The 25,917-nt window shown below is 35.1% G+C and overlaps 5 protein-coding genes across 13 annotated transcripts; 4 read left to right on the top strand and 1 right to left on the bottom strand.

The window, feature by feature from the left end:
* Window positions 1-186: 186 nt before the first annotated feature.
* Window positions 187-3,758, top strand: LOC110829094 (uncharacterized). 5 transcript variants are annotated; one of them, XM_087344210.1, is made up of 3 exons: window positions 187-205; window positions 1,281-1,404; window positions 2,681-3,758. In XM_087344210.1, the coding sequence occupies exons 2-3, from the start codon at window positions 1,294-1,296 to the stop codon at window positions 3,566-3,568; spliced, it is 999 nt and encodes a 332-aa protein (XP_087200336.1). In that variant the 5' UTR covers window positions 187-205; window positions 1,281-1,293; the 3' UTR covers window positions 3,569-3,758. The 5 variants fall into 5 exon arrangements, with proteins under 5 accessions (XP_087200336.1, XP_021918145.1, XP_021918146.1 ...); XM_022062453.1 differs by lacking the exon at window positions 187-205 and adding an exon at window positions 320-464; XM_022062454.1 differs by lacking the exon at window positions 187-205 and adding an exon at window positions 471-827.
* A 1,935-nt stretch (window positions 3,759-5,693) lies between these two features.
* Window positions 5,694-13,140, top strand: bwa (alkaline ceramidase). 4 transcript variants are annotated; one of them, XM_022062397.2, is made up of 5 exons: window positions 5,694-6,200; window positions 7,287-7,432; window positions 7,753-8,009; window positions 8,222-8,359; window positions 8,655-13,140. In XM_022062397.2, the coding sequence occupies exons 2-5, from the start codon at window positions 7,340-7,342 to the stop codon at window positions 8,971-8,973; spliced, it is 807 nt and encodes a 268-aa protein (XP_021918089.1). In that variant the 5' UTR covers window positions 5,694-6,200; window positions 7,287-7,339; the 3' UTR covers window positions 8,974-13,140. The 4 variants fall into 4 exon arrangements, with proteins under 4 accessions (XP_021918089.1, XP_021918088.1, XP_021918090.1 ...); XM_022062396.2 differs by having other exon boundaries at window positions 5,695-6,264; XM_022062398.2 differs by lacking the exon at window positions 5,694-6,200 and adding an exon at window positions 6,453-6,632.
* Window positions 13,141-13,222: 82 nt separating this feature from the next.
* pr (6-pyruvoyl tetrahydrobiopterin synthase purple) lies at window positions 13,223-14,902 on the bottom strand. Its single transcript, XM_022062410.2, has 3 exons — window positions 14,750-14,902; window positions 14,318-14,397; window positions 13,223-13,669 (listed from the first exon to the last, which is right to left on the bottom strand). Exons 1-3 carry the CDS (start codon window positions 14,815-14,817, stop codon window positions 13,386-13,388), a joined length of 432 nt encoding a protein of 143 aa, XP_021918102.1. The 5' UTR covers window positions 14,818-14,902; the 3' UTR covers window positions 13,223-13,385.
* Window positions 14,903-14,954: 52 nt separating this feature from the next.
* wal (electron transfer flavoprotein subunit alpha wal) lies at window positions 14,955-18,920 on the top strand. Of its 2 annotated transcripts, XM_022062395.2 has the most exons (7): window positions 14,955-14,970; window positions 15,154-15,358; window positions 15,922-16,074; window positions 16,203-16,467; window positions 16,741-16,956; window positions 17,320-17,471; window positions 18,519-18,920. In XM_022062395.2, the coding sequence occupies exons 2-7, from the start codon at window positions 15,317-15,319 to the stop codon at window positions 18,693-18,695; spliced, it is 1,005 nt and encodes a 334-aa protein (XP_021918087.1). In that variant the 5' UTR covers window positions 14,955-14,970; window positions 15,154-15,316; the 3' UTR covers window positions 18,696-18,920. The 2 variants fall into 2 exon arrangements, with proteins under 2 accessions (XP_021918087.1, XP_021918086.1); XM_022062394.2 differs by lacking the exon at window positions 14,955-14,970 and having other exon boundaries at window positions 14,997-15,358.
* Window positions 18,921-22,796: 3,876 nt separating this feature from the next.
* LOC147874602 (uncharacterized) lies at window positions 22,797-23,972 on the top strand. The gene is made up of 2 exons (XM_087344211.1): window positions 22,797-22,953; window positions 23,505-23,972. Exons 1-2 carry the CDS (start codon window positions 22,948-22,950, stop codon window positions 23,754-23,756), a joined length of 258 nt encoding a protein of 85 aa, XP_087200337.1. The 5' UTR covers window positions 22,797-22,947; the 3' UTR covers window positions 23,757-23,972.
* Window positions 23,973-25,917: the final 1,945 nt, after the last annotated feature.

The following is a 25,917-nucleotide window of genomic DNA, read 5'->3' as shown; positions in this document are numbered from 1 at the left end:
CGTTTTTGATTATTATACTTTCTAGTTTTTGTTGAAGAAAATCCATTATTACGTATTTCATTTGCAATTAATTTCATGGTCAACCTCTTTCTGTCTCTCGCCCTGTGGCATGTTAACGCACTATGCCAACGCTTTTAGGTGTCTCCCCAAACAGCTTTGTCCATTTAGTTTGCAACGGAGAATTTGGAAAGGAGTTTTAAGTAAGGTATTCGAAAGATATTGTTTTTCTGGTTAGCTCTGTGATTTTCTTTAAATGTTATATATATATATGAAAAGTGGCGTACAGAAAAACCAAGAAGTCACAGATTATATACACGGATATTGCGATTATTCATATTCACACGTAGTTCACAATTTAAGTATGTGTGACCTATATATCTTTTCACGTTCCAATTCCGTAGTATCATCATTTGGATTGTGATTAATGTCATTGCGTTGCATTTTGACATTATCTTATGCTTCAGGTACCATTAGTGTAATACTTTAAGTCTCTTTATTACAATAAGACGACCATATTGACATTCTTGATCTGCATGAAGCAACCTTCGAGATGACGGCAAGAAGCAGAAGAAGAAGCTGCTGTAGTGATTTTTATCTTAGAGGAATAATTTTGTACCAAAGAATACATACTTAATTTTAATCTTTTAATAAATTAACTTTACGTTAGAATGAAAATATATGGAAGATTTGCATTTAGTTGTTTAGAGATCACGGGCAATAATCAAAGTTAAAATTGCATAATTTAAAATAATTTCCACATTTGAATGGGAAGAAGGGTTATGACAGGTTAAGCATTCTCCAAGACAAGGAAAAGCGCTTATAAAAAAGTTAGTATTGAAAGTACGAAGTGGAAGCAATGGCAGCTTCTAACCTAATCACGTCCCTGACACAGATAATGCATTCTTGCTTAAGTTATAAAATGCCAGTAACAGTTTACATCTGTTAAGGTAACATCAAAGTTGGAATGCCAGCTTTTCTAACCACCACCACTCAAAGGAACCATGTTCCTGAAGGTTTTTCTTCACGAGGTTTAATACTTTTGCACAATATAGGATTTGGGCATCTCGCACCTCATGGGAACCATAGATATTTCATAGAGAGTATCCACTAATATATTTCCTTTTACCTTTAGAACAATGAAGAGCCTTTTTTGACTAGCTGCTTGACATACTATTTCTTAAACTTGATGGCAGGCTTTTATCATTATACAATATTAATAATGATTTTCCTTTAAATGACTAGTGAAGAGTCAAATTAACAAGTTTTCTTCTTCTTTATAGGTGCATGTAATTGATGAACATAGATTACTGCAATAATAAAATGAACAGCAACAATGACTTTTCTGTTTGTCTGCCTGTGTATTATTTGAGTCTCATTCCAAACAAAATGGCAAACACTATGGAAGTAAGTAATAGTGGAGGTTTATACCACCTTTCTAATGTGTAGAACATGAGTGAAATTATAACTTCAAAGAAAGAGCAAGATATTATTTTCCTACATATTCCTATAACTCCAGTTTTTATCAGTCTTAGAGAATTTATATGCTTGTTTTGGCTTATGCACATAAGATTTTTCTGATGTGTCAGTTTATGAACAATTTTATCTAGAGGATGGCTATCTACTGGGTCATAGTGCCATATAGTCTGGTAGAAGTTTACCACCATTTTAGAGGTCATTGCTGCTTGTCCATTTATTGCCCTGATGATGGAGGCAGCAACATCTGAAACTTTGCTGAACTTCAACAAGACTACATGGCATTGCAACCCAGAAGACAGCCTTCTTTATACTCACTGCTGTAAGAACCTCAAATCCTGCTGACAATTTTATTTGAAATGTCTTTAGAACTGCCAAGGTATACAACATTTTATTGGCTTGTGTTTTTTTTGTTAAGTGGGTTAATTAATTGAAGCAGATAATCTGTATAATATATTAAATAGTATTATACTTACATTAATTTTCCAAGTGGTTTAGGCAAATGAAATTAAGTTGTGATTTGTGTATATGGTAGCCATATGAGTGTTATTTGTACATGTTTATGCAGTAAGAACATAGAACAAGATGATGTTTATGCATACCACAAGGTGAATGTTTGTAAATATTATTAGGTTATTAAACAATGAAGTAAACTAACCTAATTATCATTTTTATCATCTAATAAATTTTAATGGTGTATGTTGTGATGGGGTGGATGTTCATACTTTAACATTCAGGTTACCCCAGAATAATGTTAACTTATTGCACACATTTCTCTTTTAAATAAATATAGGAACACAGCTAAAAAAATTGCATTACTATTTTGTTACCACAGTATGACACTACTACAATTTTTGTTTGTTATTGTATTTTTTATGTTCATACGTTATAAATAGACCATACAAATGTGGTAAAATTATTCTGAGACATTAAGCCATTATATTCACATTAGTGATTATTTGTGATCATCTGTAAAAATCAAATCAAACTTTAACATAACCTAAAATTTGGTGTGTAATTCTCTGTACACTAGATTTAATGATTACAGTGTCTTTATCTTATTGTATTAAGCAGTGGCATTCAGGCATAATGTACCGATGTCATCACCTACATTACTATGGTTGCATTGAGTACAGCCTATAAGATTATATGTCATCATTATTATAGAATGTCACTGCAGAATTACACAAAAAAAAATTCTTTCCAGGCTCTTGTACTTAAGGATGAAGGATTGTATCGGTATATTGATGAAGGAAGTCATCAAACAAGTAATTTTTCTTCAAGGAACATTGGTGGAAGAGACATAAATAATGTTAAAATAATTAGCCATAGCAATGAAAATGGTAATATTGAAGAAGTTGAAGTTGATGTGGATGTTGATATTAGTAGTGACACTTCAAGAGGTGATCTGATAGATGATACTTCAACCCACTCAACCAACATCTTAGAAAGCAACATTGAAGAATTTATAAAACATCATCCCCCTTCTAGCAAGGGCAAAGGACAGTATTACTGCCGAATTTGTTTCAGGAGGTTTACGCAACAGGTAAACCTAGTGACACATGAACGAATTCATACAGGTGAGCGTCCATTCCGATGTAAAATGTGTCTTAAGGCATTTACCCAGCAGTCAAACTTGTGGAAACATGTGCGTACACATACGGGTGAACGTCCTTTTCAGTGTACCCTGTGCTCAAAAGCATTTGCTCAACAAGCTAATCTTTCAAAGCATCAGCGTATACACACAGGAGAGCGACCATACAGCTGCAATTATTGCCCCAAGGCATTTTCACAACGAGCCAATTTGCTTAAACATGAACGTACACACACAGGTGAGAGACCATTTTGCTGTCGGTTCTGCTGTAAAGCATTTGCTCAGCAGAGTAATTTGGATAAGCATGAGCGTGTGCATACGGGCATTAAACCGTATTCCTGTAAGCAGTGTTTAAAAAAGTTTACCCAGCAGAGCAACTTGACAAAGCATGAAGCCATTCATTCTAAAGAGAAACCATTTTCTTGCAGAAATTGTCAAAAATCTTATACTCAGAAAAGTAATCTTCAAAAACATGAAAAGAAATGTCAGAAAACAATATAGGGAACTCTGAAAACATGTACCATTAAGATAGTACTTGCTGAAATTCGTCATTCCGTGAATCCCCATATTCAGAACTCGGTAATTTGTGAACGTCTGTTGAAAGTTTCCCTTGTTAAAAATTACTTTCTCTGCAATTATTTTTATTCTGAAATAAACTATGCATGCTATTAAACTATCTAACTAGATGGCTTACCGAACCTGAAGGTTCATCACCGAATTAACCAAAGCCCTCCGCCGGACCCTGTCCTGGGCCAACAAAATCCAGTCTCCTTCAATTCCTATCTCCCATAGATCCCGCCTGACATTATCCTCCCATCTACATCTAGGTCTCCCCAGTGGTCTCTTCCCCTTAGGCTTCCCAACCAGTACCCGGTGCACACCTCTTGTCCCATCCATGCGTGCTACATGCCCCACCCATCTTATTCTTCTCGACTTAATCACCCTGACAATACTGGGGGAGGAGTACAGATTTTAAAGTTCGTCATTATGCAGTTTTTTCCATGGCCCATCATCTTCTCTCCTAGGCCCAAATAATCTCCTCAACACCCTATTCTCAAACACCTGCAATCTATGTTCCTCCCTCAGAGTGAGAGACCATGTTTTGCACCCATACAAAACAACAGGCAAGATTATTGTTTTGTATGTTTTAATCTTTAGGTTATGCATGTTATTAAACACCACAAAAATTCAACTTTTGGATAGCTCAATCAGAAAAGTGACTAACTATAAGCTGAATAATTGGGGTTCAATCCCCGATGGAGGTAAGGGATTTTTCCTCTCGCCCGTGTTCAGACCGGCTCGGGCCCACCCGGCCGCCCATCAAGTGGGTACTGGGGTCCTTTCCCGGGGATAAAGCGCATCCAGGGCATGATACCCCCAATCTAGTGCTGAGGTCAAGAATGAGTAGGAGGACTGCTTTATTTTACTTAAGCATTCAGAATTGAATGCCATTTGATGTGGCTCATCACTGAAAGCCAGTTACATGTTGAACTTCAGCCGGGAAAACCAAACGACAACATTTTTGTTTATAATATTATGAAGTAACTACCACCCAGCCTCCTATCCAGTGGGTACTGGGGGTCCTTTTCGGGGGATGAAGCACAGTCGGGGCGACTCTGACCACTCACCCGTATCTAGTGCCGAGGTTAAGGATGAGTAGGAGCTATGGCATATTGTGGGACAGCTTTATTTTGCTTTTTACCATAAATTGATATATTTTCAACAATATCCCAGTGAAAATGTAATACAGGTAAATGCATATTGTATATAATGTTACAATGTATTTATAGTGTGAATTATGTGAATGTAATATTATGTATTGTGTAACTGTCATGTAATACACAGTTGTGCAGTGATAATGAAAAATAAATTTTGCACAACTCAAATGGAAATGTCATTCACTTCAAAATATTAGCTTAAGTAGAGGAATAGGTTGTTTAATAAATATAACATTGAAGACCATTTAACTCTTAAGTGGAGGCAGCCATTAAATTGTGTTATCACTGTCATTCTTGCCCTTATGAACATTGCAATGAACCTTTGGATTCTATAAAATATGGAGAATTTCGTGACTAGCTGAGAATACTATCAGCTCCTCAAGAAGGACACATGATCAGCTGAATGTATTGTATAGCTTGCCTGTATTTCAAGAGGATTATTTAGTTTATTATTTTACCAACAACAGTAGTAGTACTTTCACAATGGCAGAATTTGAGGAATAAAAAGATGGAAGAATATTAATTTGGTTGCAACTATGGTGAAAGCAAATTCAACTGCAATACAGATATTTATGGAACAAGTTGATTAAAGATGGCTGTTTTCAGGGTTGCTGCACTGTGTAGTCTGGTAGAAGTTTACAGACGTTTTAGAGGTCTTTGCTGCCTCCATCATCAGATCGATGAGAAAATTCGGGAAACTTCAACCAGATTACATGGCACAACAACCCAGAAGACAGCTATCTTCAGACCCACCACCGTGAAAACCTAAAATCCTACGTAAACTTGATTAAATTCATACTAGAATCTGGTTACAGCTGTACCTCTTGTGTACGCGACGTTCACAACTTTTATGCTTAAAATAGATTATATGAATTCATCTGTGAAAAATTGTTTAGGAATCATTGCTGTACGGTAATTCTTGTAGTGTGTGTGTGTGATAGCATATAGAACCTCAACCTTTTGTGTGATTAAGGAGAGGTTCAAGAGAAGAAAAATTGTCAGAGGGTCTGTTTTGTTAAAGATCTTCGTAAAAAAAAACGTTATCTCTACCGCCACATTATTGAGTAGATTTATTGCTACACATGAGCATTCCTCTCTATCGTCAAATTGATATTTAAAGACGCCATTCTTTGCTTAAAAACCCTTTTACGTATCGTGAAGTCTAATGTGGCGATACATCAACACACTCGCACAGATCGAAAGGATTCATCGATCACATTAATTCGATCAAGTTGTAGTGCCATCTCTACACGGGTCCGTAAATTAGAGTCGCTGGACTAAATCAGCTGACGTACAGAACATCGCATATTGTAGTGTTGAATCAGCTGTTGATGCTATTACGATGTTACGTCGTGTCTTTGAACTTTCTATTGCGTATGCTGCCTGCAGCTTATAAACACAAAGGAAGAGTCAAGGTACTGAAATGCTAATTGTGTGGTAGTGTTGATATGCTGTATTGTTCAGCTGTTCATTGAGAAGGTAATGTTAAGTGTGGGGATTTATTGAACTAGTCTTAATTGTTGAATTACAAACTATTGGTTTAAAGCGCATGGTTTTATAAACGAATATACGAAATCCGAAAATAGCTATGAGGTTCCCGATTGGTATTTTGGAACTGGCAAACTGGCTGACAAAACAGTATACATGTTTTTTAATTTTATAATTAACTCTAGCTATTTCTGTTGGTGAACATATATTTTTAATTAAGAATTGAGCTTCTGGGATTTGAGAAAGAATGCTTATAAAGTGTGTTATTGACGACTCGTCAGAAAGCAAATTGTATCTTCATCCAAACCAAACCAGTAACCTTTGACTTGTAAAATTAAATTTTCAGAAGAAAAAACTAGGTATGAGATACTAAAGAGGAGAGGACACATTTCAGTCAGGATAGCCTGAGATTTGAACCTGGGACTTCCTGAATATGAAGTAGGAGTGCTAACAACTTGGCCCTAGGATTTTCAAGTCCAGGGACTTGTAGTTCCATGCATAAAATTGTGGTTACATTTGACTGAACAGTAAGGCGTGGGTGGACCTTTTCCAAGGCCCGTATCACTGAAGTGCTGCCACTAAGGTTATTTAAAGAAATTTCAGTGTCACAGTAAAGTGAAAGGGAATTGTTAAAAAATAAAAACTTTAAAATAATTTTGTTCTTAAATAAATAGGATAGCACTGAAACTGCCACTGTAGTAAACTGCGTTAGAGCAAGGATACGATTGGTTATCAAGACAACTCTTCATATAATCAGACAGGATCATCTTGAATTATTTTGTGTAATATATTTGATAGTAATTGGAAGGAACATTAGACTTTTGTACATAAAATATATGTGTGTGTTTAAGATTGTGTAACTTATTGATATATTATGATCACCTTGAGCATTTAATGTAGAGTTCATTAAACATTTGATTTTATTTGCAATATTTAATAGTAATATTTTTTAAGTACGGTACATGATAAGTAACACGTGGTAGGAAGTTGACATATACTGTTCATATTTCTAGGCTGCTAAAATTGTTGAATACTGTGAAAATAGATAAATTGCTGAAAACGAAACATGTGGAAGCACCTTCAGCCAGGAAGTTCTCCTGTTGATTGGTGTGAGGGGAACTACTTGATTTCTCCTCTCATTGCTGAATTTGTTAATACAGTAAGTATGCCTATATTACTTTGTGAAATAACAATGAGCTGCTTTTCTGACTCTGTATTATTTTATCCGTTTTCCTTTAGACTCTAAGAAATGAGGTTTATTTTTCTTACGTTTCTATGATTTTATTAAACATAATCACATGCAGTTTGGTGTCTTGTCTTCTTTGCTGCTGTATACGTAATTGGCTGTTCAGCTATTGATGCAGCACACTAAAATAAACAGTTCAATTGAATTATTATATCTTTGGTATTTACAGTGTGGTCTTTCAATTCATATTGTAAACATTGAATTTGAAATATTTTATTATTATGATTATGCAGTTCAGCAATGTTCTGTTCTTCCTGTTGCCTCCTGTGTTGATTCATCTCTTCCGAGAATATGGCCGGTTTGTGAATCCGGCGATCCATGTGATCTGGATCTTGTTGATGGTGGTAGGGATGAGCTCTGCATATTTCCATGCTACACTTAGCCTCATTGGTCAGCTGCTGGATGAATTAGCTATACTTTGGGTCTTCATGGCTGCCTTCTCCATGTTTTTTCCAAGAAGATTCTTCCCTTATTGTTTTCAAAATGACAGGTAAGTCACTGGATAAAATACTGTGTTATATTTAGAATTTCAGCGTAGAATGTCGCAGTAAAAGACATAGAAATGACAGATTTGGTGCAAAAATGAATGTAACAGTGAAAAACTACAGAAATGTTTTCATGAATGCTAAAGCAGGTGGTACACATAATAACCACTGTGCTTCAAAGGATTAATACTCTCAGATATTCCTTTTTGAATTCCAGGAAGCTGTTCAGCATGGCTGCTGTTGTTTTAGCTGTTCTTGCTACAGGATTGGCTGTTTTACATCCAGCTGCTAATGCATTTGCTCTTATGACTTTGGGACTACCTGCATTCTTTCTTTTGATTCATGAGCTTAGACGGTAAGATCTCACACAGATTTTCATCTGTTCTTTATCTAAGACTGCGGACCTGGGGTTTAATAATTAGATATCAATGCTATTAAATTGTAGGATATAAGTGCAGTTCAAATTTAAATTAAATTGATTTTATTAAATTAATTTTAAATTGACTTCTGTCAGTTTGTTTCATAAACCTTTCTCTCTCATTTCATAATATGCTGCAAAAATCCAACATGGGAGTACATGTAGTTTAGGAAAACCCTAAGTATGGATTTGAAATATAATTTGAATAGAAGATAAAAATTATTGTTGTCAGGTGTCGATGTAGCCGTGTGTACCGTCTTGGAATTCGTTGCGCTGCAATTTGGCTGCTGGCCGTAACCTGCTGGATCAATGATCGCTTGTTCTGTGATGCGTGGTCAGCCATAAACTTTCCGTACTTGCATGCATTTTGGCATGTGTTCATCTTCATTGCATCATATACAGCCTGTGTACTGTTTGCATACTTCTCTGTCAAGGATGAACAACCGCATCAAACACCAGTTCTTAAATACTGGCCTCGTGACAACTTTGAGCTTGGGATTCCATATGTAACACTACGCTGCTATTACAAATCTGACAGTAACCAGATATAACTTTACAGCAGGTAATGTGAAGATCACAGCCATCTGGGATAATGTGCAAGTTAACCAACATTTTAGAGGTATTAACCACCTCTGAAACGTCAGTCAACTTCTATGAGATTACATGGCACATTATTCCAGAAAGCTGTCATCTTCGTATGCATACCCATGAGAACCTGAAATCTCACAAGTATGATCTTCATATGTAATTATATTTGTAATGTGAGTGGATATTTACTTTATTCAATTATGTAATTTTGTAGCATACAAGTAGATTTCTAGATACATCGACTCTGTGAAGTAGTTTGTGTCACAACCAGTACTTGAAAATTAAGGTACAAATGTGGCACATATACTTTCATAATGTAGGACATATCAGTTGCCTGAAGGAAATGAATTATAATGTTAAAAGTAAAATTAATCAAATACATTACGGAATAGAATTATTTGAAATTTAATATGACATCTTGTTTGTCAGTTGCAGATTGACTTTAAATCTGTTTCAAATTTGTTACATTCATTGTTATAATAATTATCTTTAGCAATCAGTTTGACAGTGATAACTGATAAATCATAGCTAAGCTTGTGAAATTTGACAAGGAGTCATAACATGCACATAAATTGTGCATGTGTTAGTCAACAGTTATAACTAATATGTTCTTGCCAAAAATATAATAATTAAAAATAGATTCTAATAACAATACATTCGGTAAGAATCACAAATAATAATAATAATATCACTTAAATGGAATTCAGTCACATGACCATCTGCACGTTAACCTAAAATGCTAACTTCTGAGCTACATTGCAATTCATTGCTAAATTGTATACTTATATTAACTAATTATAACATTAACAGCATAAGATCTATATGGTTAGAAATCTCTTGAACAGGAAAGTGGAATTTGTGTTGTACCCGGTATTCCATGTTTTACTACACTAGTCAGTATGATATTTGAATAGGCACTCTTTCTGTTACTCTGAGCATTATATGGTGATAAGTGATCTTTTCATATTATATTTTTTTTAAAATGTTTACCCTCCTTTAATAGAATTTTATTCTTTAGTCATGTAGTAATCAGTCCACTCAAAAGTATTTGATGTGTTGATTTATTGTTAGTTTCTTTAACCCTTTGCAGTCCTTTATTAAATTCTCTGTGATACTATGTGACTCTTTATGTATTTTCTTGGGCCCCTTAAATTAAGTATTTCACTTTGGATATGTTACAGCTCCAATGTGATATTATTATATATATATATATATATAAAATGTATTGTGGGGGCTTTCTAGTGTTTTATTGTGATATGTTGGTCAGGTATAGTTTGTAGAAAGAAAATTTGTGTGATATTGGTGAATGATGCCCTCAGTTTCATTTGTCCCTACTTCCAGAAGTGTCATGTATTTCTACACAGTTTTCCATGTTTAACTGTTTTTAAGTACAGAAAGAAACATAAAAAAATTACCATTCCCCTCAATTTTATTGAATTAAGGTTTATAATATTGCACCTTTATATAAAGATTCATAATTAATAAGGGAGTATAGTAACATACAGTGGTTCTTGACTCATGCATCCTATAATGTATATTTTTCCAAAGTTTAATACTCTTTCATGAATTTCTCTTTATGTTCAGTATAAATACAGTTAAGAATATATTATAACACATTTCCTTTGGATGAGTGGGAATTTATGTTTAAACACATGGAAGTTGTACAATGCAAAAATTTCATTATTACCCTGTGGCACTACAGAGAGTATCAGATTTGATGATGAAATATAGAAAAATGTAAAGGGACCTGAGAATGGCAACTTTTGTTATAAAACGATTATAAGAGAATGAATAATTGTGTATTAAATCTTAGTTAATTTACCATTGACTTACAGTGGATGAAATATAAATGAATGAGCCATGTTGAATATATATTTTAATAGACTTAAGATGACTATTTCCTTTCATAATGTACATATGTATGTATGAAAGAATGTGTGTTATTTCAAATAGTGTAGTAAATATTTTGAAGGCTTATGTGTTTTAGTGAAGTTTTATAGTTGTTAATCATTTCATCTGAGAACACTGAATATCCTTCAGTTTGAAGGTCGCGATTTGAGATGGTGTTTAGTTTCATTCAAGTGTTGCAAGTTGCCCATCCCCTTCAGACCTATACTTGACCTTGAAAAACGCAAGTAATGTTGTGGCATTGTTTATATCACAGCACAGTAACCTTGTACAAATAACCATACTGTTTTCAGTAAACCAAGGTGAAACTAGAAAAGAAATTCACATTAATGTGATCTAATTGTGCCAACTTCATAACTGGCCTGTCAAACTAAGTATTAGAAATTTTTTTGTGGTGAAGAAGAGCATTTTCTCAGAAAATAACAATTTCAAACAAATCAACTGTCACTCCAAAAATTTAAACAACTTGTTTTTTGTTTTGTTTTTAATATATAGTTGGTTACTCAACTGACAAATGACTCTTGGTACTACACTGACAGAAAGTCAACAGAAATTATCATTTGCTACTTACAGGGGAAAATTTCAACCCCAGAATTGAAATCCCAATTGTGATCTTGGGGTATAATAACTGCATATAAAAATATGTTTGGCATAATTAGATAATAAATTAATTAAAATATACCTGATATACTATCACTTTCATCCCTTTCTGTGGAACACTTTGAGAAAGGCAAAATCGTAATTACCCAAAGCAAAAAATTTTCTAGCCTAATTTTTGGCACCAAAGTTGAACACTGTACTAAATCCTCAGGCAGTTCCATCCATCTTCCATTCTTGTAACCTGTCTTCCTAAAACCATCTTAATGTTACCTCCAACCTCCTCTTGTTTTCCAGATGGAAATTTTTCAAGAGGTTTCTCCACTAAAATTCTGAATGTATTTTTTGCCTCCTTTGGTCTGATGACATTATGGATGAAGGTTAAATTCTGTTCCATAAGCAATCCAGAATGGAATCAATATTTTGGGTGAAATTATTTCTTGAACTGAAATAACTAAAAGACGTTATAAATTTTGTACTCAAATGTCTGGTTGCACAAATATGATAAAGGCCACACTATGCTGAACATCTTGTCACACAGCCATTTTAGTTGCCTGTTTAAAAAGCAAGACTGTGGTGCATGTTATAGTTGGAAAAATATGAATTTGGAATTTTAAATATGTTATCTCAAAATTCAAAATAGTGGTGCCATCTTTCAGCTTCGTGGAGCTCCGTCGTGAGTATTTTCTAGAGCAGTGGATTAGAACGAAGGTTTACAAAGCTTAACCACCTCAATTTCCAGGTCTTACTCTGGTACCCTTTTACTTTTGGGACTACATATGGACAAAATCAAAGACTTGGGCCATATTAAATAAAGAATTGGGGACTAAGCTAATCTGTGGCCGCAGACGTTCTTACTGGGTAACAAGAATTCACTTGTTAGATGTATGAAGATTAACAAAGTAGGCTCACATTGAACCAGTGTTTGTATTTCATTCAACGTGGTTGATGTTCCTAGCGTACATTATCAAGACACAGAAAAACCGTGTATGAGCGAATAAACTGTATATCAAAATATTTCTTGATAAGTATCGGTAAAATTTGTATAATTACCGACTCCTGATATAGTGAAAGTATTTAAAATTGTAATGCTGGTATACTTTTAGGGTATTCTATTTTAGATTATTGTATGCATTTGTAAGATTGCTCATGTGTCTGTAATGAGAGGCAGTACCTTTATACTGTAATTTAAGAAAAATCGCTATTCTGTTGTCAACTCTTGCGAAATATTGCCACGTGGTGATAAATGACACAGTACATGCGCACTCTGTTCTTTGAAATGAAAACATGCACTTCATGTGTAGTTGATATATATATTTATATAGTTATATATTGGATTTGTTTCTTTTTTAATAGAATTAACAGTTTTAAGACATTTAATGGCAGTAGCTTTGATGTAAAAAGTATAACGGTGCTAAAACCATATAGAGACTTTACTTTTATGTCTAATTTATACCAAAAATGCATAGCCAAAGATAGTAGTTTTTATATGTCTTTATCTTGTGACTCCTTTTGATATGTGTGTTGATAAATTGTCACCGTTCTTTGTGGTTGAATCTGTTATATTTATATCAGTGCACTGGTAATATGTGCTCAATGACTGAATAAAATGACATGAAGACTTTTATGAGATAAACATTTACCTCTAATACAAATGGTGACATATATAGGTACTCAAGTATAGAAAAAAGTCATCACAGCAGTGAATCAGTTGGTTAATTGGTTTATTAAAGTTTACTTAAATGTACCACTTTGGGCAAGTACAAAAATTAGTCACTTTCAAAATAAACATTCAATTTTATATTCTTTTTAAAACACATTTAATGCTTTTCAAGATTATGGAATCATCATGAATCTTAAATACTTCCAATTAATCAAATTCTCCCCTAAATATAACTATATTCTTTTCTGTTTCATATATTTTTACCTCATGCAACATTGTTGGCCTGGGTAACTGTGCCTTCAGGTTATTCCAAATGAATACAGCCACATTCTCTGTGGTGCTAACTAAATTACTGAAGTGAGGAACATCCTTATCTAGGTTCTTGTGATCCAGTGGCTCCATGATCGCATTGTCCATGTACTTCTTTAGATCATTAATATTCATTACCATTCCTGTGTCTCCATCTACTGGTCCACATAGTGTTACTTCAACTATAAAATATAAAAAAATGCATAGTGCATGTAAGTATTTGTACCACATAAATTACTACTAACTTGTTTCTATTTTAAACAAGGGCAATACTTATCATTTTACACTACTGAGTGCCCACAGAATACTGAAGCTAATTCTCATAACATTCATCATCATAAATCTCTCTTGATGGATGATTAAGTCTGAACATGGCCAATTTTATACAGAATAAATGTTTAATGACTGCATTTTTTATGTTATGCATTCCCACATAACAACCATTCCTTGAAAATATTGGTCTTTATTTTGTGATAAAAAAGATGTTACTTCTTCCTTTCTTTCTTCATATACCTTATTCCATATTTTAATTTCAGAATGTGACCGCATGCCATTACAATGCTTTTACAAAGGCTCTATACAATCAAACCAGCAACTGTATTTATAGTTTGTTAATGCATGGCATAAAGCCATTATGAAGTGCTTGAAAGAAGACCAGCATAAGAGACTTTAATAGATTGTGCAGGACTGCATAACATTAAGCATTTGAAGACACTGAACCTGAACATACACTCCGTAATTTAAAAAAAGCATTTGTTAAAGATTCCCTATCACCAGTTTAATCTTGATTTTATCAAAACACAAATAAATTTATGATAATATGAACTCACCAACATAATTATGTCCATGCCCATTAACATTATTGCATTTTCCATAAACTTGTGCATTCTCTTCTTTGCTTAATCGTGGACTGTAAAAAATATATGAATCACGAAACAAAAGCAACAATATAATTTTATAAATGAATGGGCAAAAGATACTGCACTATGTGAAACAGATATAATATGAAGATATAGGTTAAGACAATAACATTTCTGCAAAACATGTCAATTCAACACATTCCAACTAACATCAATGGTTGTGCAGCCTTGGCTATAAAGGATTATGAAAAGTCTGTCAGAATTGCAGGACCGGGTGACAAAGTACTGATAAAGCTTGACAGGTTACCTTGGGATAACCTAAAAAAAATCTTTTATATTTTCAGTTAAAATTAAAGACAATGTAACAATTGCATATAGATCGCAAAAAAACGTGTCTGTTACCTATGTAATCGATGGCAAGCACTAAAAATTTCTTTGCGAGTCAAATATGCAATAGGGGCCTTCGACATTATTACAGACTAAAACTGCAAGAATGACGTCACGAACGAAACGTCCATACTTGTTACGTATCACAGATGAACAAATTCTTAAGCTCAGAAAAGTATTTACGCTGCAAAGTAAAGCGACCATTAAGAATGGTTATCATAATTAAAATCGAAACGGTTCGACAGTTTTTCGTAAAATTTTCCAGAACTGAATTTAGTTAAAATTAGGCTATTCATTCTGCGTACAGTGAATATAATCACTTTACGTCAAATCACCATCATATGAACACATCTTACTTATTCCCACCAAGAATGGTTTCAAATTCTTCGTATTTGAATAATTGCAACATTTACTTGCAGGTCATAAAGAAGTGTTAATGGAAGGAAGCTGGATGGTGGTGTGGACTTTAACCTAGACGTAACAAGTAATGTCCAGTAATTGAATTGACATTGAAGTTTGTGGAATGCGCATATTCTTGGTCTTCCTATAAAAGAATAGTAATAATCAGATTTTGTGTACAACATGTTTTCATCGTCAATGAGACACGCGTCAAAGTCATCCAAGGTACGAAGGCCTGCCCTAGGTTCAAGATAAAAGCAATTGAGATTTGAGGTTTTCATGGAGGTGTGAGTTCATATTACAGTTTTCTGTTTTATGACGCTTGTGGACAATGCCTGCTGATTAATTGTGTGTGGAATAGTATTCTTGTAGAGGGTAATTATATTATTTCAATCCCAGCTAGAAATGCAACACAATGTCGTAACATAGAACTAATTTTTAAATGAAGGCTGAATTTCGTGTCCTTTTTGCATTTTTGAAGCAATGGTGTTATATTTTGTAAAAATAAATGATACTCTGAATAACAGCTTCGTGAAGAAATTCTTTCAAAAGATAAGTCACAAACACTATATGTGTTTGTTTTTACATTCATTGTACTTGTCTTGCCTGTATCATCCTTCATTAAACCATCTACAAGCTATGCTTTTCTTTGGTTAAATGATTTTTTATACTTAGTTTAGTTCTGATGAGACTTCCATCCCTGGGCAGTTTGTTACCTGTGTTTTAATGGTACTTCATCATGCCAAACAGTGTTATTGGGTTGTTAATAGCAATTATTTATGTTTCAGTTCTGTAATCATCTGAAAAGATTTCAGAGCACTCTGGTGATTGCTGAACACAACAATGAGAAACTGCTGCCAATTACACAAAATGCAATATCAGCGGCAGCAAAAGTTGGTGGAGATATATCAGTTCTTGTTGTTGGCACTAAATGTGGTTCTGTAAGTGTTTAGTTTGACATTTTCAACTCTTTATGTTTTCAAACTAGTGTTGCATATTATTTTCTTGTTTCTACATCAGTTTTCTTACCATTACTCTGTACACATAAGCAGTATTAATTCTCTTTCAGGTTGCAGAACAAGTATCCAAGGCTCCTGGCTTAGCACGCATATTAGTGGCTGAAAATGAAGCTTTTCATGGTTTCCTACCAGAAAATGTGACACCTTTGGTGCTGGCAACACAGAAGCAGTTTAATTTTACACATATTTTGGCTGGAGCTAGTGCTCTTAGCAAATCGCTTTTGCCTCGTATTGCAGCCAAGCTAGATGTGTCCCCTGTTTCAGATATTATAGGCATAAAGAGTCCAGATACATTTGTTAGAACAATTTATGCAGGTAAGCATTTTGATTTTAGTAGTTCCAAGGCAATTAGCATCTTTCTGAGATAATTATAATACCAGTCAGAACCTTTCTTACTGAAGAAAATAAAGGTTTTTCAGATACTGTATCACTTGGTTATTAAATTTCCTTTCCATTTAGTGAAGCCATAGTACATTATTGTTATTATTGTAGTTAGGTTTTTTTCATGTTCAGAAAATCCTGCAATTAAGGTACCAAAGAAGGATATCTGTCCGTATATTTACTTGTAGGTGTTAATTTTGTTCTCAGGTAATGCAATTTTAACTTTAAAATCAAAAGATCCTGTTAAAGTACTTACTGTGCGTGGAACAAGCTTTGAACCAGTACTGTTGGAAGGGGGCACCACCAAGACTGAGATGGCACCGGCAGGAGAGTATAAGACAGGCTTGTCTCAATTCTTAAGCCAGGAGTTAAGTAAGAATGACAGACCAGAACTTACTGGTGCCAAAGTTGTTGTCAGTGGAGGTTAGTATTCTGTATAGTGGAATAAATTGGTCTGTAAAATTTGTTTAAGAATATTAAGTGAATTTAAATTTGGGACATAGTCATTTATAACTTGCTTTATTCAAATTTCTCAAAAAATGCCGAGTTTTCCCCCCAAAAAATATAGGTTTACCTGACTTAAAGAAATATATCTCTTTGATATGACTTCTATTTGAAACATTTTTAATGTTGTTAAAATTTTTGGAGGTATAAATGTCATTATGGGACAGTAGATTTGTATCTGCAGTAATGATTATCAGTGCAAAATGCCAAAACGTTATTTTGGGGGAAATAATTTCCACTCCATAATAATTTGCTTTAGCTTTCCCGTGTACGCTATTTCAGGACGTGGCATGAAGTCTGGTGATAACTTCAAGTTGCTGTATGACCTTGCAGACAAACTGAATGCAGCAGTGGGTGCATCTCGAGCAGCGGTGGATGCGGGATTTGTCCCTAATGACTTACAAGTGGGTCAGACGGGGAAAATTGTAGCTCCGGTAAGAATAAGGTTCATGCCGTCTTAATTTCGTTATTTAGTTGGTGTTAGTTATTTAGCTTTTTCATTTTTGCGAGGGATCTGGCTTATACTCTGTTGTTGTTGGTTACTATTATCTGTACTAAAAGTTTTCAGTGTCCATTTTTAAATGCTCCTTATGAATATTTATTCAACTCTGGTAATAGAGCGTGAAGGATTGACTTCATTGATTACAAAGCTTGTCGACGTGATTCTGAACCAGTAAATTCATCTGCCTTATGTAATATAACACTCACTAGAAATATAGGATAGCATAAATTAGTCCGTGAAATGGCAGCAGTTGGCGAATCGTTGGTTAATTGACTCTAATTTTCCTGGATAGGTTTTTGAAGAAATGGGTTGTGAACTAACTGATTTAGGGTTTATGGGCTGGCTTGTTGCAGCATTAACCCTTTAAGTTTAGTGATTACTTTATGTACCATTTACCCGTGCCGCAGCCGCGCGGTCTGAGGCATCGTGCTTCGGACCGGTGATACAGAATGCGCGCTGGTTCAAGTCTCGGGGGAGAAGAAATTTTTTCATGAGATTTTCGACCAGTGTATTGGACCGGTGCCAACCCAGCATCGTGAGGAAATTGGGGAGCTACGATGAGTAGCGTAATCCGGTCATGAAAACTAGGAATGGCTGGGGGTTCGTCGTGCTGACCACACGTCACCCTATATCTGGTTGGATGATCGTTCACCTCTGCTTAGGCATGTGAACGTGAGGCCAGCGGCCAGCTAGTCGGCTTTGGTTCTCGTAGGGCTGTCATGCCACGGATTATTAACTCTGCATTATTTCCCCAAAGTATATTTGTGTGTTTCTCATAGTAAACAGTTTTTATTTCTTTAAACAGCATTAACCAAGTGATTTTTGTAATATGTGCATTTTCTTTGAGGTTCAAACTAAATTTTTAGATATTTAGACGAGCTTTAATTCCAAAGGGTTAATGAACATTTGGATATCTGTTTAATCATGATATTGCAACTTTCCGTCGTAAAATATTGTTGTCGTCTCGTTCTCATCTTAGGAATTATATATAGCAGTAGGCATTTCTGGTGCCATCCAGCATCTTGCAGGGATGAAGGACTCGAAGACGATCGTGGCCATCAATAAGGACCCCGAGGCACCTATTTTCCAGGTCGCCGACTACGGGTTAGTACAAGACTTGTTCAAGGCAGTACCGGAGCTCACAGGAAAGCTTTAAGGGGCACAACATGCACACAACAATGCGAAATAAGCTTCTTATATTTTGTGATCATTCATACAGTTGTTATAAATAAAACAAATAAGAAAAATGAATTTATACATATATTATTTCGGTAAAATGGCTTACACTCACTCAAATTGTACAGCTTAAATAAATTTGTACATTTTTTTTGTTATTCATTATCATATTGACTAATAATTACTTAATAAATAGAGACTTTAAGTACCGCTTATAATTAATAAAATGTAGTTACGTTCGGTCCGTAAAGTACCAAAGTTCTACCATAATCTCCTCCATTCCTATGTATGTACTAGTCCATGAGTGGCAAGATATGGATGATCAAATGGAAACAAGCATTTGAATATCATAAAAGTAAGGAATTTTTTTACCATCTGAGCAACCGTGAACTTTCCAAGGAAGCTTTGTGTCGTAAAAGTTTGTCACTGGATTATCCGACTTAACGTGAAATTTTCCCTTTGGTTTTATGACGCACAAATTGAACATGCAGCTGAGCAAGTACCACTCATGTTTTGTATTCAGGAGATCCTGGTTTCACGTCTTGGCCAAGACGTGGGCTGTCCAGAGTGATTTTTTGTGCTTTGTCTAAGTCCCTCTACTCGGATGCTGGGAGAGTACGTTAATTAGACCATTCCTTTCATAGTCTTTTCATTCGTTATTAATCTTACTATCGAGCGTTGCTTGCTCAGTGTAGTGTCTGATTACAGACTGGTTGATGATAGTTTGATCCCTGGCAGGGACACAGAATTTTTCTTCTAGCCTCTGCATCCAGATCAGCTCTGGCGTCCACCCTGTCTCCTATCCAATGCGTACTAGGAGTCCTCTCAAGGGAAAGGAATGACCGGTGTATGATGTTGATCTAGCTCTTTTTCCATAAATTTTTTTACTTAATAATCCATGCCTTTGGCCTATATAAAATGGAAAATATACTAGAAATAGGAGAAGATAACCTCCATAAACTATTCTTTGTTCCTACATATTTTTCTGCCAGATTTTATGTGCATGTGTAAAAAATTTTAACTTTGTTTGCTTGTGTCCTTAATCCTCTCCCATCTGTATTTAAATGGTAACCCCACATTTTACCCTGAAGAAATGGTTATTTTACATTATTTTATTTTAAGACAACTTGGGAAATGAAGCCGTTGTATGAAAAGAACATTGCTACTTGAAATTGTCAATCTCAGAGTATCAAAGAATTAACTCCCTATGGAAAAAGGAAATACAGAATGCTGTTTTGAGTACTATCCCCAGGAATAGAAGGATACATAAGACGTTTAGAGCATAGAACGATGAAGTTTGAAGGCAAAAGAACACAAAATGCTGTGGATAATATTTGTATAAAGGTGACAGAAACGAAGAACAAATTACATCGTGAGAATGTTTATGTATTTCTGTTAAAATGAAGCTGAGAAGAGGTTATATGCTGGACCACCCTGATCGAGATGTTTTAGCATAGGACAGACCAATAGTGACGTGGTGGAACTCTTTGATGACCTTGTAAGTACCCAGAAGCACAAAGAAGGCTCTCAACAAGGTCATTTGACGTGATACCGGAAACTGATTAGGCCTAGTCTACAGTAACCTTGGACACACCCTTGCCAACAGCTTTGTACAAACCGTTTTGTGACAAAAAAGCCAGCTGATTTTTTTAACCAGATTGCTTCGAGCTTTGTTATTTTTGTAAAAATATGCACAGTGCAATCAGTGTCTTTGTGAACTCACGAAAAATTTAAACAACTTAATTTAAAGGGGACTGGTAACATGAAATTTAGAAGTAACTTTGTCATATGCATCTGCTTTCTATGTTGTCTGCATGCTATTGCCATCTGTCGACAGCCGGGAACTCTATGAATGCACATCCGCAGTAAACAAAAGTGGTGTTCGTGTAGAGGATTGACAAATTAAATGTTCACCTTGTATTAATTTAAAACTGTTATTGTTCGAAATCAGTGTTTCACGTTGGGAATAAACTAACTGCTACCCACAGTAATCGTTCTATCTGGACGGTCATTAGAATTCCTTTCGAAGCATGTGTCCGCATTTACTTGTGTTGCGTTTTTCCTGATGATGGGCCCAGCACATATCCAAGGAATTCTAAATGTCTGAAATATTAATGATATTTTAATCGAGTCTAATCAAATGTGTATGGGAACAAGTCGAAGATTCTAATTGTTACAGCTGAGGGAGAAGAAATATAGGTCCATAACATGTAATCTCCTCTAAAATGACTTCTCTGGGTAAAATGATATACCTGTGCTATTGAAATGTCCCTCCAATGATTTCTAATTTTGCGCCGTTAGGTTGGTCGTGTTGGTACACAACTACAGTGAAATATGGCGTATTGAAAAAGCGGTGGTTTCGAGGTTCATGTGCAAAAGTATGTTTTCTGGCGTTTATCTTATGGTTTCACAGTCACCGTTTATCAAAATTGGCAGCCCAATGTATGTGATAAGTTTAGTGTAACGAATATTCAGTGAAGAATTTGGAAGTAAGTAATAATTAATACCAATTGCTTCCATCAATGTTTTGTTTGTTTAGTAGAGTATGGTTAGTAAAACATTGCAACCAACTTCGGGTTAAATATCATACCAGGTTTGTTTGTAACTACACAAACCTAACAGTACAGATTATTTTCGTTTGTCAGTCGATATCTTTATTTGCCAATGTACAATTTAGTGTCTTCAAATTTGATTATGAATACGTTAAATTGTACTATACTTTGAACTTGGTTATCTGAATTTGTTTTACTCTGTTAGCAGTAGTAAGGTACTGATTTTACCGTGATATATTACTCTGTTTTCTGTTTTGCCCCTCTGTGCGAACACATTGCCCATTATTATAAAATTAAATGTTTAGTAATCTTTATTTCTAATTATAATAGTATTTCGTGAGAAGTATGTCATTTAACTCAGGGCCTCGGACAAAAATAACAAACTGTACTTTTTTTGTCATATTTATGTTTGTTTTTTTAATTTTCCATAGGAAGACTAGTTACTTTTGTATCAAACATTTCTTCATACTACAGACATTACAGAGAGCATGCAGTTACACATTCGCAGGTAACTGCTAATTTGTTAACTCGTCTTTCATTTATGGTATGTCATCTTGGGCCATTCTCCTCTTCTCTCAAACTTTCGTTTAGTTTGAAGCATACTCTCATTTCCATTTGAACAATCGCTTCATTAATCTGATGTATCTTGTGTATTTATTCATAATTTATTTAACGACTATATAGCGTCAAATGACAGGATGGTTATGAACAATGAATTGGGGATTGATGTGGAGGGAAGAGTTAGTGACCCGTTTGAGGACGCTAACCCTGCATTTTGTTGGAGTAACTGAGAAAATCACAAAATACTCAGCCATTTCACCAAATATTCAGTCATTATGTATAGGGACTACATTTATCAAAATAAGAAAACGACGTAACTCATGAATCAGAGTGATTCGTGAGAATCTAATAGACGCTTAGCTGGCAAAATAATTCGCCTTATTTAATGGAAATCGAAGGTTCAATAACGTGTACACAAGAGTCCGCCCTCGTTCTCATCCTGAGTCAGATTAATCCTGTCCATGTATTCATATTCTATTTTTTAAGATAATTTTAATATTCCATCTGCATCTAGGTCTCCCAAATGGTCTCTTTCCTAAGGTTTTTCGATCTACAATTCTGCATACAAAACAACGACATAGGTTACCAGAACCACTAGGAAAATATTAGACTCATTAATTATACAACTTCGATTTAAATGTATAATTAATATCATATGACGTGCCAAGTATTTACAGTTGACATGGACAAGGTTGCGATAAAAATGCAGAGAGACCGTTATGAACTAAACCGAATACACCCAGAAGCCAGTGTCTGGAAATTCTGATAATTTCTGGTGAACAAAGACAAATTACTTTCTTTAAATAAATGGGAAAGCATTTTACCTGTCCGTGTGTTATTAAATCCGACTACCCCGATTATTATATTGGGGTTTTTCTCTTCGGAGTGGCCAATGACACCTGACGTCGGCTACCTATGTCCTGTTTGGCAGTGACAATAGGTTCAAGAACCAGTGCCGTGGTCTCCAGAAGGCCACGGTCAGATCTGAAAGGGGACGTGTGGTTATCGGGCGTGGTCACAATCCTCACATAACAGGAGCTCAAGAATGTATAAAAGCTTGTCGTATGCCCAACACATTACAGTATTCCCCTTGTCCAACAAGAGAAACACAGATTCATCATGAAGGTAGGTTTTCAGTTTCAGTTTGACAAATTTCTTTCGGTTTTGTGCGGGTGTTTTGTGATGTGCAAATATCGGGTTTTGATTTAACCACAACGACGCGTGTCTTGTATGCGTGTTTCTGACGCATACATAATTAAAATTAACTTTCATATTATTTGCTCCATCTAACGGAATCTTAAAAAAAAAATTATACACATTTCTTCTCCATTTTATACAGAATTTAAATTTAATAATTACTATTACACGGGCCGCGATAGTTTAGTCATAAAATTGTTATGTAACAACTGGAGTACAAGCTTTCGATTCTGGCTTGCAGCTGGGAACTTTCTTCTCGCCACAGCGGCCAGACAAGTTTAATTACACAGTGTTATTAATAAAATTACCGCATCAAACGGATTGAAATGTGGAGAATATTCAGCAAGTTATCCCACCTTCTCTTCCAAAGTGTTAATCCCGGATTGTGAACCTGACCATTCGCCTCAGTTTAAGAATGCATGGAGCTTTACCTCCATTCCTCATCAACGATTCAATTCCTTTAAATCTGTGACGTTCAGGTGGTGTTGTGCTTGGCTGCCGTCCTGTGTGTAGTGAGTGGAGGTTTCGTAGCCGGACCAGCTGCCCTGGTCCGCGCTCCGAGTTTCGACAGCGCCATCATCCAATCGGAGCGCCTGGGAGGAAACTTCGCGTACAGCACAGCCGAGAGCCACGCGTATGCCGCCATCAGCCCTGTGGTTCAGAACTTGGTCAGCCCTGTAGGAGTGACCTACACCGCCAGCCATATTGCCGCTCCTTATTTGTACCGTTAAATATCGTGGATAACGACTATCGGCGTCACAGTAAATTATTTTACATTTGTAATTTCTTTTTCGTTTTGCATTAATGGACAGCAATCACTACTGCTTGATGTTTGTTCTGTTGTAAAGACACAAATCACGTTTCGCGTATCCACACACCAATGTATGAGAATGGCATGCCTCTAGGCAAATTGTAATTTATAAATATAAAAGATATTCACATCTGAACAGCCATCAGTTTGTCTCCAATAGGTCCTGCTCCAATCCTTATGAATGATTTGATGAACAGCTCACATTATAAAGCCTCTGGACTTGTATTTTTCTACATTCTGCTGTTACTCTCTTCAAGTTCAAGTATTTTATTCAGAAGATTGTTTCTCAAATATTTCCAATATATTATTTTATATTCGTATATCGTATAATTTATAAACAAATGTTTGTGTCCCCAAAAATGATCTGAACAGAACTTAATTATCGTAATTTTTTCTAAAAAAAATATTTGGAATGTTTCTATCCTTGAGATATTTATAGACATGTTTATCTCCTCTTGAAATAAGATTTTATTATAACTGCTTATCCAAGCCATTATTGATATATTCCTTCGTTACTTAATCCAAACCGGTTCTGTGCCGACCCAACCTCCTATAACGCTAAAGTTTATAAATGCAAATATCTTTATCTCAAAGCCATAATGACGCTGAATTTACAACCTGAAGAAACTTTGCCTCTGATCAGTGTCATTTAAAATTTATCTCACACCTGGATTAGTTGCTGAAATGTACTTTCCTTCTTTCTAATCGTTTTTATGTATTATCCTACCGTAAAATATTTCTCACGATAACATTTCAGTACCGTGGGCTATATTAAATGACATTACGCTACTCCTGTTTCAAAGTTTTTCTCAGGCACCCTGATCATATTAATAACATGACAAAGCACAAAAGTATAAAGGTCCACCAGTTGTATGAATTTATTTGTGGCTTTTTAATGTCACGGAAAGATAGAAAAAGCGGTCGTGGCCTAATTTAAGGCACTAGAGGGACTACGGAAAACCATGAGTTAGGATAACCGATTTTTGGACCGAGAATTGAACGTGGGACTTACCACAAAGATGCAGGGGTGCTAACCACTCGACAGCGACTTTGGGTTCCGGTTTTTATAAAGCTAAAGGAAAATGACAGATTAAGAAGTTAAAAGGGAATTTTCTCATGAAATATATAGTTTTATCGTCTTTATTTTTGTGATAACTTGTAAATTAATAAATAAGCAATTTGAAGTCTGGACGTAACAGAAGTTGGTTGATGGTGTTTCTAAATTCGGGGACACTAAATTCGACGAGAATTTTTACCACCAAGACAAGGTATGGCTTAAAATTTAGGAATTTTAACTAATTGGAACTGTGATTGTTTATTCATTGAGAACAGAAGATATGTATTAAATATTAAAGTTTTGAGCTCTGAATTTAGACAGTCTTGTTGTATAGCTGCTCAACAGATTAATGAAATAAAGAAAATACGTAATCTGAAGGTATACATTAATATATTAATCTCAACTGACGTAATTATTTTGCGTAGTATGTTTATCCATATACGAATTTATTTGGATTGAAGAATCTATTAGACCAAACGATCAATCATACGTAGGTAAACTAACCAAGTTTTTCAGATGAATACATCTTTGTAAAATTGATATTATTGTACCAGAAAACCGCCACGAATTGCCTGCTGTATCACTGTTTACTAGCGAAAAGATAATATTAATGTGTTTTTTTCATTTTTAAAATTCACTGCACGGTTAAAATTACCGTTCTCGTATTTATGAAAATTCACATTTTTACGTGCATTCTAAAAATCCCGGCTATGAATACAGCTAATATACAATGAGAAACTTTGGTACCAACGGAGATTAATGGCGGTGTGGAGGATGAAGGTTTTTGGCTGTCATTTTGCTCTCGTCCCAGAAGTAGTACTCTCGTAATTTCTGATATTAGTATAATGGAGATTATTTGGACATGAAGACTAAGGACGTAATAGGAGGACGGAGAAAAGTACTAAACAAGAAGATTTATAATTTGTAATCTTTACCTAATATCATTAGGGTGATCAAATCACCTTCAGAGGTGATGGCTGTCCATTAATGCAAAACGAAAAAGAAATTACAAATGTAAAGTAAT

This window comes from Zootermopsis nevadensis, unplaced genomic scaffold, assembly GCF_977971745.1.
Source record: "Zootermopsis nevadensis isolate Lab colony 2312 unplaced genomic scaffold, Znev_1.0 Znev_ptg000007l, whole genome shotgun sequence".
Taxonomy (NCBI): Eukaryota; Metazoa; Arthropoda; class Insecta; order Blattodea; family Termopsidae; genus Zootermopsis; species Zootermopsis nevadensis.
Note: the sequence above shows the minus strand (reverse complement) of the source record. Positions and strands in the feature narration are given on the sequence as shown.